The sequence below is a fragment of the Takifugu flavidus genome, chromosome 19 (assembly GCF_003711565.1).
Source record: "Takifugu flavidus isolate HTHZ2018 chromosome 19, ASM371156v2, whole genome shotgun sequence".
Taxonomy (NCBI): domain Eukaryota; kingdom Metazoa; phylum Chordata; class Actinopteri; order Tetraodontiformes; family Tetraodontidae; genus Takifugu; species Takifugu flavidus.
In genome coordinates this window covers 7,384,117-7,399,724 of record NC_079538.1, presented here as the reverse complement: position 1 = coordinate 7,399,724, position 15,608 = coordinate 7,384,117, and the positions used below count along the sequence as shown (strand labels likewise).

Here is a 15,608-nt window from a genome sequence, read left to right as displayed (position 1 = left end):
TGACCCCTAAATGATGAATGTGAATTTTGTTCTGATTTAATGAGATTTTCAAGGCAATGAAAGGAAAACAAAGCTATAATTTTCACTCGCACCCATTTAGCCTTCTGAAACTCCCCCAAATGCATGTTGTCTATAGGAATGCAGGGAACCCTAGCCCTAATCTAAAGGCCACATTCCCATAGGAGGATGTTTTCTTAACCCTATTGTCCATGCTAGTGATTAAAACCAACACAGAGTAGCAGAAAAAAGCCAGCAAAGGCCCAACAGGAAGGAGAGCATGATAGCATCGCTGAGAGCTTCTCTCATCAGCTCTGAGAGCCACCACTTGAACTCAGAGGCCCCTCGAGAGCCGACAAACATGTCGTGTGAGTAAAAATAAACACCATTTTGAGGAGAAACAACACTTTGGATAAATAAGTGCAGGGAAATCTCTCTAGAAATCTGTCAAACAGAACGATTTGAGGTAGAAACTGGAAAAGTGTTCTCTCCATTGGTAGCATGCTAACCGCAGCGGCGCGGTGCTTTCTACGGGGGATCTTACAGAAACGTGTGAAATTTGCTGCTAAATTTAACAGATATCAACTTTATAACAGCAAAACTTTCAGATGTTCAACCGGTTTAAGTGTGGAAACTAATAAAGGTCGAACGTAGCGTGAACTTTGCTCCCGCAGAGGTGAGCTCCAGGCTTCATCCTGGTCAAATGATTTCATTTATTAGCTTAGATTAGCGTATTTCAACAGCTAACGGTTAGTAAGGGCGAGAGATGCGCTGCTAGCGTCAGAGGTCTCTCTGCACCCAGACCAGGAGGTTCAGCCTGTGGTTCCATGCTTCTCTGTTTCGCCTTTCGGATGAATTTCAGGAAAAGTTGGCAGAGAGTTTTGGAGATATTATTTTCCGAAGAAAAGAACAATTTTACCTCGATAGCACGCTTCCTGCTACGGATATCATTAGCATTTGTGGAGCAAACAAAGACTTTGTACTGAAGAATCAGAAGTGACCTTTTCAGTAAACCAACAAAGAAGACAGACAATGGCAGCGGAGGGAGGGAGGGAGGGAGGGAGGGAGGGAGGGGCGGCTGCAGACGCACGATTGCCCCAGCCGCCATCCTGTAGCCTTTACAGGTGACGAGTCCCCGGGGACCAGGTCCTCCAGGAGCACCACTTCATCAAAGACCCCTGGTTGGTGCAGTTTGGACACATTTTGTGACCTTTTCTAACTGTGTGAAAAGGGTAGCTGCCGCCACTGTAGCCGTGCATGTTCTGATCCGCGCCCGCTAACACGCTAGCAGGTTCCTTCTACCCATCCATACGACGGAGCGCGGATCCATACAGCGTGGGTTGATGCTACGCTCTCCCAAAGCAACAAGCAGAGCCGCGACCTCGAGCGCTTCCCTCGGTGTTCCCTCTCATCCTCTCCCGCAGTTCGGTGCCAAACTTTGTGCGGAGCGATGAGGACAGCTGCAGGCTCTCGTCTCCGTCTCACCTCATCCTTTTCCCTTCATCTCTCGGTTCACATCCTCATCCCTCTCCTGTCCCTCGCTTCGGGCTGGGAGCCCACTCAGCACTTTTCCTCCTTCCCCACCCAGACTTATACCATCTGCCCCGATGGGTTCCTCTTCCTCCATTTTACCTCCTCAAGATTGGGCCTTCTAAAATCTAAAATGCCCAGCGGTGATCCGGAATTCTGCTCCGGATTCCAATACAGCTTAAAGCAGCGACGGTAATGGAAGAGGATGTTTGTCTGCCCTCCTTTGAAGGGAAGCGCTCAATAAATCTGCGACAAAGCCGAACCTGTCTGCACAAACGGAACCACGTGGTTGCGTTCCGACCCAGACCAAAACTGGGAGAAGAGGTCAAAACGGAGATGGGCCGTAGAGATGAAACTGGAACCGGGAAGAAGAAGTGAACCACTTGTTTTGGCAGCTATTTTTACACCAGATTCAGCGATAAAAAAGGGAAGTTTGGAACTTGCGGAGAAACGCGTGAGACGGCCGAAGGGCACGGCCTCACCATCGTCGAGTCACGTGACCACGAATTCAGCTCATCTCACCTTCATGTTGGCCGCACGTTCGTGTTGCTGGGGCCTCACAAGACATGCTAGCAACAGCATTCCTTCAGGGGTTTATTGGCAACTTGGTAACTAAGCCCCGCCCCCCTGCCTATATAATGATAATGTACTGGAACGCTACCGTGGTGACCAGTGGCTTCCTCTCTTGTTGGTTAAAAAGGCCCATTTTGCTAAATACTTCAGGGAAAAAGCTGTTTTTTTGAGTGCACTCACCATGTCGAGCTCCTGGGAGACGCGGCGTCTGCGCAGCTCCTCCATGCGGTCGCTGACGTCGCTGAAGCAGGTGTTGTAGTACTCAGAGTACTCCTGGGCAAGGTCATCTATGTTGCCGAGGGAACCGTCCTGCAAACACGGGGAGAGGGGACTGTTTATCCTGGGTGTGTGTGTGTGTGGGGGGGGGGGGGGGGGGCAGAAACATCAATAGCATAATAATAATCACCTAAAAACAGAAATAAAACCTCGATGTGCTTCGTTTCTAATCTTAATATCAGCAGAATCAAACCTGACAAAACAGACAGAAAAGCTAAAATTCCGCTCAACATCTGGATGTTTTGGCCGATCTCATCGGGTCCGAGCGGGTCACTGTCCCTGCTCGGTCATGCTTCAGCCCCGGTTTGCTCTCACTTTAACTCCTTTAGCTCCTCAGACGTTCTCCGAGCTCCAAACCAAACATCAGGTCTTCCTGTTGGCTGTCGTTTGGATCCGCGCTTCCTGTCTTTGTGAAGCGGACGGGTGTTTAGGAGGAGGGAGGAAGGGGGGCTCGGCAAACGGTCGGGACCGGAATACCCTTCACTCAAGACGGAGATTACGTCTCCAACGGTACCAAACAAACGCGGCGGCTCCGAGCTGCCGTCACGTCACAGTCGCGCTATAATACAGATTCATGGTCCACGTTCAGCTCCACAGCCAGACGACGGGTTTCGCTCGGGACATAAGAACCTTTTTGTCCTCGGAGCGAGTCGAGTCGAGTCTCTTGCTTCGGTAGAACTGTGGCCAACTCTGGCAGCGATGGCAAACGCTGAATATTCATCAGCCTGGAGCTAATCGGTGCCAGGCAAACAGCTAGCATTGAGTCCCCGCACAGGCCTGACAGCCTCTCTTTCTCAACCGGACTCACTATCTAAGTGCCAGGCCACAAATGAATGGATCTCTGTGACCAGTGCCCCCCCCCCCCCCCCCACACACACACACACACCCCACACACACACACAGACCACTGAAAAGACATTAGCATGCTCATACATGCGACAGGAACCTTCCAAAACACCAAAACTAACCCGTCCCAGCGAGGCCTTCAGCACCGCACACTGAACTCTGGTTGTGCAATGAACAGAACCGACACGTGTTCCATCTCAAAAGTCCAGTCCGGCTGGCTGGGATTCCTCCTCTTCCTCCCAAGACTCCCAGCGGGACCAGACGCGCACCCCTGCTCGCCCTCCACCCCGAGGAGGACCAGGCTCTCCTCCACAGAGCAGAAGATGTTGGAATTGCCGAGCACATTCCGGAGAACGAGCGTGAACTCTTCTCGATGGGGGGGGGGGGGGCGCTACAACCGCCGGGTCCTGCCGGGTCACGGCCGCACGTGCGTTGTCATTCTAAGTAAAGCGCGGGATCCACGCCCGTACGTGCACAAACATTCGCGTGTGACTGTGCATGACTCGGATTCCTCCAGTTCTCCGGCTGCATGAGCTCACCAAGGTCCGACACAACTGACCCTGACCCCCCCCCCCCCCCCCCGTAATGTAACATAAGCTGAGGTGAACACGGACGTGCGGCTGCCGTCACGTTTTTGTCGGCACGCACCACGTGCACGAGCGGATCGCGCTCTGCCCGCCATGATCACCCAGACCGGAGGTTACACGGCGCCAAGGTGAGGGAGAAAATCTGATGGGGGGGGCACAGATCCAGTTTTAGCAAATGGAGGTGGGGGGGGGGTGATTTGTGGGATCCAGCAGCTGCGGCGTGAAAAGAGGGCGAAACATCTGGAGTCGTCCAGGGCAGGAATCTGGCGGCACATGTGGCCCGCAGAGCGCACGGCTGCCTTCATGCTAACGACGGGAACGTCGTGCTAAACCCGCTGATGCAACCGCTTCTCCACCCTGGATGTGAGCGAGGGGGGGGGGGGGGCGCCTCCCTGTATTGACTCGAGCAGCAGCAACAATGGCCGCAATAAAAGCTCCACCCATGCAGGAATGTGAGCGTGCTCGGAGCGTGCACGTCAGTGGCCGCTCATGCCGCTGGATATCGGCCAAACCTCCAAATGCTACGTGTTCTTTCCCTAAACGCGGCAGAGGAGCAGCGGTCCGGATACAAGCAGCCCGCCGGACGCCAGCGTGCGTGAAAATATTCCTAAATCTTGATTCTGGTTCTGTTCCGACTCTGCTCGGCTGTGTAGCAGCTTGGTGATGAAGAACAACGCGTGAAGTGGCGTCATGGCCCCCGACCTTTGACCTTTGACCCCTCGTTGGTGTGGGTTTATACCGGAGCAGCTCCCGATGTGACGCCGGGACTTTGGCTGCCGGGTCACTTTCACCCGCCGCGTAGTCACGGGATCATTCAGCCAGGTTGAAATTGCAACCAGCTGTCTGCTATTGTGTTGCAGTGGGGGGGGGGGGGGTCATGGGGGGGGGATCCAAGCAGGGGATCAGCTGTCCGAAGGTTCCCAGAAAATTTGGCCCATGAGCCAGGCAGCGTGGATAGAGTTCAGGGGAGGCTGCTGAGGAAGGTGAGGGTGGGGTCGGGGGTGGGGGGGCAGCCGCCCCATTTTCAGGGTTTCCTCAGGACACAACCGACACACCTGAACCCTCCCCGCAGCCACGTCACGCACGCCCCCACGGCTCAGGCTCACGATGACCTTCCCAGCTCACAGGTGTCCCTTTCACGGTGGGGGGGGGGGGGGGGGACGGAACATGGGCTGGAGTTCTGATCAGAACTCCTACAGACGCTGTTTGATTAAAGACCCAACAAACGTTATTTCAGGCATCACAGAGTCTGAGCACGACCCAGGAGGCTGGAGCAGACTCCTGTTTAACGGAAAGACTCCAGAGGTGGGGGGGGGCGCCCCCCAGGTGGCAAAGCCCCATTCAGACATCTGTAAATTCCAACTGAACAGACTGGAGCTCCTAAACCACCTCTGACTCTTAATTAGCCGAGTGGCTTCAACCACAAATAAATGACTGGCTTTACTTGAGTTTTCTTATTAAACACATTCCACAGCAGCTGCTCCGCACGGTTAGCCTCAAAGACCCCCCCCCACCCTCAAAGACCCCCCCCTCAAATAAACAGCGCAGGCCCGTGTTTGCATGGATTTAGAGCCCAAACAGGCCGCTCGGCTCTAACTGTTACTGTCAGCTAACGTTGCCACATGAGCACAAACCTATAGCAAGGGCAGGTTATCATCACTGGGGGGGGGGCATGGATGGATGTCTTCTGAACAGGGCAACAGCCCAAAGCCCCCCCCCCCCACACACACACCGCGACAAAATATGCAGAATATTGGGTTCAAGCAAGAGTTCTGAGGGGTGGAGGAGGTGTGGAGCCACCGGCAGCATTTCATCATTAAAGTGGAGTTTGTTGTTCCGACCTGAAACAGCATCGAGCCAACACGCCAAACACGCCAACACGCCAACACGCCAAACACGCCAACACGTGACATGACGCAACAGTTGGACCAGAGCGCCAAGAAACGCTGAGGTCAGCAGAGCTGAAATAAATACTGATCTTTGACTGAGTTACAGCGTGTTAACTGAGAGGAATCCTGTTTATATCAGTCAAGATCAGTTCAGGACGTTTTCTGAAGTTCATAAAATCCCCCGGCTCCTCTGTGTGTGTGTGTGTGTGTGTGTGTGTGTGTGTGTCTCAGCTCCAGGAGGCTCCAAATGGCTTTGAAGACATTTGCCACTGGAGCAATAAGACTGGATTAATTGCCTGGCTAGGAGCCAGGTTGACCACCAGGGGTCAGAGGCTTCCTACACACACACACACACACACACACACACACACCCCTGTATTTACAGCCCATTCACCATTCACATCAACACTGCCAGACTAAACCCAATTAGCACCTCTGTCCAAGACTGGACCATTTGGTCAGCAGAACAATCAGGACCACCTCTCTCTCACACTCACACACACACACACACACACACACACACAAAATTATCCTCATAAAAAAAACACACCTTACAGTCAAATATCTCGTGGCAGAGGTCAAGGGTCAACCCACAAAATTCCAAAGATCAATAATTCGGTTATTTGCAGACGTCAGCAACAATCTGGATTCTGGTCTGAGCATCAGTGGGAGGAATCCAGGCGAGATACCGGATCACCTCTGTTTCCGTTTGTCTCTGCAGCTACATCACGTGACTCTGTGTGTGTGTGTGTGTGTGTTGGGGCTGCTCAAACGCGTCTCAGGCTTGTTTTGGACGACCTGGCTGCACAGGCCGGCGTCCGCATGAGCGATGAGCGTCAACCTGCCTGTTATTACCCCCACCCCCTCCCCCAGGTAGCTCACCAGCATCCCCATGACGTCGCTCCACAGTTGGGAGAAGCTGTCGGCCCGCGGCTCGTCGGGAGGCGCGCTGGCGCCCTGGTCCCCTTCCATCCGGTCACAGGCTGTTTTCTGCGGGAGAAACCTGAGCCCCTCCGGACCCGATCAGGGACCTGACGGGCAGCAGCGAACGGGACGTGGGCCGAGCGCGTTCCTACACAAAGTTGCCCTTGACGCAGCGAGGAAGCGCTCCAACATCGCTCACCCCGATGGAGCCGCAAACGTCCCGCAAACGTCCCGCACACCGCCCGGAGCTCCTGCTCTGGGACCGGGATCGGGATCGGCCTCGTGTTGCGGGGGACAACAGGTCCGAGCACCGCGGTGTGCTGCTGCCGCGCCGGGCGGAGAAAGTCGAAAAAGTTTCCACAAAAGTTGCTGGAATCCCGGGATGAGTCGAGGGGAGCGAGCTAAAGCGGCGGAGCCGGATCCCGTGAGCTTATTTCCATTGGAACCTCGGAGTGAGAGGACGCCCGGAGCACACGGCGAACTCCTCCACAGTGCGCCTCCCCCCGCGTCACCCGCTGCCTCCCCCCTCCAGACGCACACGCGCGCACCCGCTGTCCCCCCTCCAGACGCACACGCGCTCACTCCTCCCAACAGAAAGAAGGAATCACGCGTCAGACTCACAACGGCCAGAAATTCACGTTCAGCAACGCGTTTTTCCCGATTTATAGAAACTTTAAATTGCGTTTTAAAACTCGGACAGCTGAACCCACGTGACCCAAAGCCCCCCTGGGGTGTTTTCTGCTGCTACCGTGCAGCCACATGTGTTCAAAACGCCACAACAGTTGTACAGCTGACAGGATTGTGTTCTCTTTGTGTGCTGCTGACGCGGCGTTCCACCGACACCTCGGTGCACTCGCACTTGAATAGCGACTGTGAACAAAGCACATTCTCCACACAAAGCCTGAGAAACAATGCAGGCGTATGGGAAAAAGTGTGTTTAAAGGGGGGGTGACACACACTCTGCCCTTTGCTTATCCTAAATCCGGAGGGTTGCGCTGGACAATGATGCAACAACAAAATGCCGGCTTTAAATAGCCACAAGCGTAATGGCAACAGTCCCTGTGCTCCAGTGTTAGCATGTTGGGCTTTAGCATGAAATTGGGCCGCGGTGCACTGTGGATGAGCCGTCTGTCAGCACCGGCAGTACAGAAATCCAGAGCCTTCCCTGGTTTCGTGTCCTCGGAGCGCTGGAGACAGCTGCCAGGGAGAAGCAGAGACGGAGCCAGACGGAACATCGCTCCGCTCGCCTTCCCTGGTGTCGTGTCAGTGTGAGGGGACGCGTCGCCTGCTGGGCCCCAGATAAGCCCAGGACGCCACACGTCTACACATCGCATTTAAACTTAACACAATCAAAGAATAAACGCGGCCACTGATCCCACACAGCTTTGAATCAGGGCTGGGAAATGAACGCTACTTAGATTTCTGTGCAGTATAGCATCAAAACTCCCCATTTATAGGTAGAAATGTAGCATTAGCACAAAATACAGCCCAGGCTGATGCTGCAGGATTTTACAGGAATTAAAGAGAAAGGAGAGAGAGAAGTTTGCCGCTCCTGCATCCGCGATTCCCATCAAAGTCATTCCTTTACGTTAGCCCAGATTAATCCGCTAACGCTGCTCACAAGGTCTCCAGGCCCTGGATGAGTGGCAGCTGCTCCATTACAGCCTAAACACACGGAATTCTCGCTTGCACAACAGCGGCTTTGTTGTGGCCCCCCCGGAGGGTCTGCACTGCTGACCTCACATCTGTAACATCAGGGCGACGGCGGGAGCCGGCGACGGCGCCGCTGGTGTGCCCGTGGTCACCGCGGTGAAATCGCTGCGCCAGCCCACTGTAGGTTAACGAACGCTGGACGTGCTGTGTTATTTGTGTCACCCCTCTGCCCCCCCCCTTTTTTCCCCCGAATAAAATATGTTACATGCGACCCCCCACACACACCTCTGTCTCCACACACACTCAGTCACACGCGACCCCACCTGGACCAGCACAAACAGAGGTCAAACTGTTAATGGGAGGGGGGGGGGGTCTGTTGACCCACTGTTTGCTCATCAAACACCGCCGGTGTGTGTAGACGGCAGCTCTCCCCGTCCCCGCTGACACTAACCTTTAATCACGGCGTCATGTTGCCAGACACGGGGAAGCTAATCTCACTGTATGCTAACAGCTAAATCACAAAATGCTGAAATGTTGGTCTAAAATGTAGAGCAGGACGCAGAAAGTGCATTACCAACCAATTCACACCTTTAAAAGTGCTCTCAAAAGTTATTTTTAGCTAAAAACCAAAGTCTTAACAGGTACTTTTATTGGAACATGGGCTAAAAATGATACAAGTTTCATATAGATCATAATGCACGTAGTTGGGAAGGGTTTGGAAGGAGAACGTGGCCAAGGTGCTGAAGAGGGACCACGACAGCAGAAGAACCTGGGTGGCGCCAAAGCCAAGAGAGCCGGACCTCCCCTGATAGTGAGAGTGACCTTTCCTGGAGGTTGGTGACCCCCAGGCCGTAAAAATAGCCACAGGAGGGTCAGGAAGTGTGCTCACATGGGTGATTAGCAATATGGTCGACTGACACCTCGGGGCCAGCCAATCAGCATCGGGAATGTTGCACATGTCACGCACGGCTCCCGTCTTCTCTTGGTGAACAGCGAGATAAATACAGCGTCTGGATTCTTTTGTAGGTTCCCCAAAACAAAGGAAAAATGATCATAAAAGGCCTTTGATTGCTGCTCTTGAGAATTGAAATTTTTCCACCACTAATTCCGCTTCCTCTGCGGGTCGGGGGGGCCTGACAGTCGCTCCACGCATCTTGCATCTGGATCTGCGCTCTCGTTACTCTCGGCGCATCCGTCTGCACCCGTGTGCGTGTGTGTGTTTATGTGTATTCCAGCCCGTGATGGTGTGTGTGTGTGCCTGTTACAGAGATACGTGGGCAGCCAGAGCGCTCTCTCTCTCACCGCGCTTTGCACGCCCAACGTGGGAGTCGTCTCACGGTCTCAATTAGCATGACAGCTAATTACCGTTTCCTTGGTCCCTTCCCCCAGCGACGCAATTCATTAAATTAAATCAACACGCTGGTCTTTGCACTGAAAACAATGCTTTTAGGGAGCGATCATGAGGGCTCGCTGTTTGTGTGCGCTAGGTGTTAGCTTTCATAGGGTGGGCGGTGCTTCCAAGATGGAGAAATACCGACTTCCTGCGTCAGCACAGGGTTTAGCTGCGCCAACCGAGCGTGAAAATAAGCAACATTCAGGCATCAGATAAAAGGTCCGAACCACGCACGACGGGCACAAAAACGCCGAACCCAAATAATCGGGACGTCGGAGGAATGCGGAGGAAAATGGAGCAAATCTCCTGAGCGGGAATAAACGTGGAATAAACCAAATATCTTCTGCAGGTGTCAAAATGTGACGCGGAACGCGGCGTTCCCGCCAGCGGATCGAAGCTCTCCGAGACGGAAAATGGTGTTTGTGATATCCTGCGTGGATGCAAGTTGGACGCCGGACGACGTCTGGGGGCGGTTCGTTTCAAACGCTCCAAAAAGAAAAGGGAAAACAACGCGTATTCCCGGCCCACATTCTCCGTACGTGGTGTCACAGCTGTGGAAAAGCGAAGGAGTGTGTGATCTGACATTCCAGGGTGTCTCAATCCGCCGCGACTGAGAGGACAGATGTTGTTTTGGAGCCGTCGGGATGAGCGGAGCCGTGTGGAATGCCCGAGCGCTCGCTTTTAAAGGCGAGGGCGAAAAATGGCCGCTGGAAAGTGGCACCTGTGGTGAAATGCCGCCGGCAGGTCCGCGCAAAGGCCGCGGGGACGGAATACAAATGCGTGTTTGTGCGAGCCGGCAGGTGCAGACAGAGGAGATGTGTTGGCGTTGGTGGACAGACGGACGGACGGACGGACGGATGGACGGGGGGGCGGCAGCTGCGTCGGTGGGCTGGCAACGCCAGGGCGCGTCACAGGCGTCAGGAAGCAAAAAACTACAAAACTACGTGTGTGTGAAATCCAAGGCTTGAGGCCTGATGAGTCAGTATTTGTGCGATTAGCGCTGCTAATATCCGTCGCTGTGGGCAGCTAAGCTAAGCTCAGCGGGGCTCCGCAACCATCACACAGCTGGGAGCCGCGCCGGGAACACGGAGCTGCTCCAGGTTTATTGACAGGGGATCTGGTGATTTAGAGCAGCTCCGACAGGGAATAACAAGTCGAGCTGCCTTCAGGATCAGCGGAACACGACAGGCAAGGGCAGGAAAGTGGGAGCGGGACAGATTTATGTGCTAAAGTATAGCTTCTCCTGCAAAAACTGCAATTTGTCTTTTGTTTATTCTCCATTCAAGCTCAGAGCACTCCAGAACACCGCCCCCTACTGGTGATACCTAAAAATCCCTCGGTACACGAGGCTTCCCTCGTGCGGATCCTGTTAAGCCAGCTGCCGCGCCATATGTTAGCCTCTGAGCTACAAACAGTAAAAACGCAGGCGTGAGTACGAGGTTGCTAATAAACGTGTGCACGGAACACATAATTATCCCCCGCAGTTCGAGCTCGGCGCTGCAGAATCACCCAAACACACACTAAGGAGCACCGACGCGCATGTTTACACGCAGCGTTTTTCCCTGCACTGCGATGCTAACAAGACAGTAGCCAGCGGGCTCTGAAGCTTTTATGGGGTCGTCTGTTTTGGCTGAACGCTCTCATGCGCCGTCTCGGGCTTGTGAAGGTGCAGCGGAAACCTGACGCCGAGAATCTGGGACAACTTTTGATTTTTTAACATTTGAGTTAGAAGCCTGGAAAAGCTTGATGGGAGACACACACACACACACACACACACACACACACACACACACACACACACACGAGTCTAATCGACGTGGCCACATTTTTCTGTCTACAAATATGTCTTTATGGCTGACGTTTGGTTATGTATTAGATGTTAGAATAACTTGTTCCCGTCTGTGGCGCGGCCTCGTGTAATTACTGTCAACATTCACGAAGCCCACATATATCTCTCGCACAATCCGCAACACATGATCCGTCACCTCGCCTCATCCGCACGCCAGCAAATGAACGGCCCCGTCAAAACTGGTCTGCAGAAAACATCAGTGGCAGCTGTGGACGGATGTCAAAACCTCAGAACTCGGGGATTTTCAACACCAACTTATTACTAAACCAATGAGCTCGTTGGGGATTGCACCAGTGCCATACTGGTGCTGAGGAACCCGGCCCAAAAGATAGGCGACGCACCTCAAAGAACCCTCGCTTCACTTTCAATTTTATTTCTAATGAAACTAAGTCAAAAACAGCTCGATTAACCACAGAGACGGACAACCAGCCGGTGTCCAGTTCCCTCAAAAACCCCTCGGTGGATGCAATCTCAATCCGTCACTCTCTGTCTACAGGAAACGAAACCGCACCAGGATAATGCAAGCTCAGCTCAACCGCTGTAACCTTCCATTTTCCCAGGAATTTTCAGTCCTGCGGATTGTGCTTGGAGTGGAAAATTACGAGCCTGGTGGAAGCGTTGAGCCACGAAAACACCGGCTTGCACGTTTTTCCTAATTCCTCAAACTTCTTTACGCGGCGGCGTTGAAGAGTTGGTTATAAAAGTGAGTGACTGGACGCGTCAGACGAGGCCCGGTTCCCCGGTTTGGGTCACTCATTTGTTATAGCTAAATGCACAAGTTAGCGGCGTGTTGGTGCAGTCAGCGACAGCCAAATCACTTTCTCTCTCAATCCCATGATGCACCTGCGTGCACAAGGTTGTGCTAAATCACAGCGGACAAAGATAAAGTGAGCAGCAGCACAAACCTGCTAGCCTGTTAGCCTGAGCAGGTGTGTAACGGATGAGTTAAAGAGCCCAAATTCACCATCCTAGAGCTCAAATTTAGCATCACTAACTGTGCGTGTGCCAATATTTCGGTTTGTTCCTTCTATTCTGAAGCCATGGTTGCATACGTGGTGGAGAGGCCCAATGCATTGTGGGGAAATTCAAATGTTTTTCTATTTTTGTTTTTAATAAAGCTGCCCAAGAAGTCGCCCGTTGTGCTGACGTCACTGGTTCTGGATCGTTCTCTGGGGAAAAGCTGAGACCTCGTTTGTTTAATCAGATCTCAGAAGAATGAAGCGGTGCGTGCGCGTTCAAACACACTCTTCCTCTCGTCCTTTCCTTGATTGACTACACCCAGGTTTCCTTTTCATGGAATATTTCCCTGAACAGCTGCGAGTCCATCGGATCCTGATGACCTCAGACTGAACACATCTGGGCTGTTAAGCACTCGGCGCTCAAGTCAAACATTTAAAAGCCCCCAGTATTGAATGTGGAGGAGGGTTTAGGGGTTATAAAGGGGGTATTTCCCTCTGTGTGTGCCCGTGTGTGTGTGTGTGTGTGTGGGACATTAACCTGGCACTGGTCCCAGAGAAGGATGGGTGGGGGGAGTTTGAGGACCATATTAGCCAACTAAAACATTCAATACATCCAAGATATTTAAATTAACATTTAGTTCCCATTATTTACACTTGTTTGTTCATTGGGACTCGTCACAGCTGAGAGTCCAAAAGTTGGAGTCTGTGTTTGTTCCAAAAAACGTAAAAGAAATAGTAAAAAATGTGAATATGAAGCAAAGCATCCGGAGAGAATGAGGACCCGAGAGGGAGCGCACGCAGAAGTGCCACAATGGACTTTTTCATGGGGTCACTTCCTGTTTCACAGACCCATGGGCCAGAACGGGGCAGCTGGAGCAACAGTCAGTGCTGGACCAACAGCGCCCCCTGGGGCAGAGCAGCAACATCGCCAGCCCGGGACGTGTGAAGAAGATGGAATGTTTTTGCCACCACATGAACGTTCCCAGTCAAAGCAAGTTTCTCTTCACCTGTTTTATCCTGCCAACACGAAACATCAGACAGATTCTATCAACCCATTTAGACCCCCGACCCCGACCCCTCCCCCCCAGTGGTCCAGACACTGGAACCAGAATCAAACGCCAGAACTGAGCTCCCTCAACACAGCCAAAGGCTTGCTGTTGAATTCATCCCGTTGTTTTGGTCCGTGACGCTTCCATGGATATATCCGTGCACGTGACGGCGGTTTTGGCCACGCCGGGTGATTTGTGACGGCTGTGAAGAATCAGACGGCGGAGGTCACAGGAGCGAGAGGCGCGACAGCGCGGGCCCTCTGGGACTCCTCCTCCCCCTCTGAGGTCACCCCGCTCGCGCTCCAACACTCGTACATCACCGCCTGACATCACCGATCCCCGCCAAACCATCGCCGTGGGCAACGCCGCTGGGGGAGTTCCTGTCCACGTGGACGTCTCGAGACTCATAAAACACAGAGTGATGCAACGCAGACATCGTTCCCTGTTAAAGACGACGTCGGATGTGTTCCTGTCTGGGCGTTTGCGCCTTCCTGCTGTCGGACATTCGGTGCAAAGCATTCTGGGAAATGAGGCGCTAGTGCCAACAGCAATCAGAGCTATTTGTATCCACACAGAGGGGCGATAATCATGTTCATTTCTCCCCAATAACATCGGATATCTCTCTCTCTCACACACACACACACATGGACACAATATAGGAAGATATTAATGAATTCATTACATTTAAATAAATCTACCATGCACATCCGGCGTTGCTGTGAAATAACCATCCACTGAGATCGTGTGCGGTGATATTTTGGATGCCATTAACGCGCCCACGCAGCCTCCACACAGGAGAGGGAAAAGGACAGTTTCTGCTCTCTGGGGAGGCAAACGTCTGATTTTTCTTCAGCTTTGTTCCAACAGTTTTTACTTTAAAAGCTCAAAATCGCTAGGTGCATTAAAAACAGCTTTTATTAAATGGCTGTAATTTTTTCTATTTGAATCTGCATCTACATTTTCCTCATGTTTTGTAACACATACAAACATTTATCCAGGGAATCTAGACTGTACAAAATGAGACTGAAACACCTTGTTGCATGTCTAAAAAGATATATTATGGGAGGTTTTACTCCTACAGGGAAGATAAAGTAGCCACTTCTGCATCTTTATGTGTAAGTGTGCAGTATTTGTCATCTCTACTGACCCAAACTCCCTCTGTGCTGCTGCAATCGGTCTCACAGAGTGTGTGAACTGACAGACAAATCTGATTAAAATCACCAGACAGATGTGTGTGTGTGTGTTCTCATCCATGCTACATAGTGAGGACCACAATACAAATTTTGCCTGCAAAATGAGGACATTTTAGCTTGTCTTCACAAACTTGAAATAGTTAAATTTGTTTGACGGTTACAAGGAAGACTTGGTTTGGAGGTTTAAGGTTGGACTTGGGTTTAGGTTAAGAGTTAGACATGCACTTGATGTGAGGGTCAAAGGAAGAGGTGGGCAGTGTAGTCAGTCTGTCAACGTCCTTACAAAAATAGTAGTACTAGTAGGGGTGTGTGTGTGTTTGTGTGTGTCGAGAGAGTGTTTGTAAGAAAGATGTGCACTAAAAAGTGGATCATCTTAAAGTGCTGCTCTGAAGATGAATGTGTTTTGAAATAAAGAGGCTGGCTGAATAGAAGAGTGACGGGAAAACGTTTTTTAAAAGAGTGAAACCTCCTCAAGAACCCATTTGGAGCATTTGCATCGTTTCTCCAGGTCACACAGCAGATTCCTGCTCACATCAACCCCGCAGGACCTCGGTGTCATTTGTCCCAGCAAACTGGCAGAACTTCAGTGAAATGAATCGATTTGCACCGCATGATTTCCCCTCCCTCTCTGATTCCTGACGCTTATTTGCTTTGCATTTGCAAGTATGCTGCGACACAAAGTTTGTTCACTTGAATAAAATCTCTGACGTGCTCGATCAATAAAGCGCATTGTCGCGCTCTGAATGGCGTCTCTGTTTCCCCTACAATGCTTTGCTTTTCCTACCACACTCGTTGCTATTCACTGAGACATTCATTTGGTCTCTCTGTGGTTCTTCCTCGCTGGTCCTGGTGCTGTTCCATTTGCTCCTAATTGTCTGTTTTACATTGCT

General features: G+C 52.0%; 1 protein-coding gene across 6 annotated transcripts in view; it reads right to left on the bottom strand.

Moving 5' to 3' along the window:
- Nucleotides 1-15,608, bottom strand: part of sash1a (SAM and SH3 domain containing 1a) — a 90,618-nt gene that overhangs the window by 24,426 nt on the left and 50,584 nt on the right. For 4 of the 6 annotated variants that reach the window (XM_057016007.1, XM_057016006.1, XM_057016010.1 and 1 more), the window contains exon 2: nt 2,281-2,409. In XM_057016007.1, the coding sequence (XP_056871987.1) occupies nt 2,281-2,409 (129 nt within the window). Of the gene's footprint in view, nt 1-2,280; nt 2,410-6,580; nt 7,121-15,608 lie in introns of those variants that run through there. The other 2 variants (XM_057016008.1, XM_057016012.1) reach the window with 2 other exon arrangements.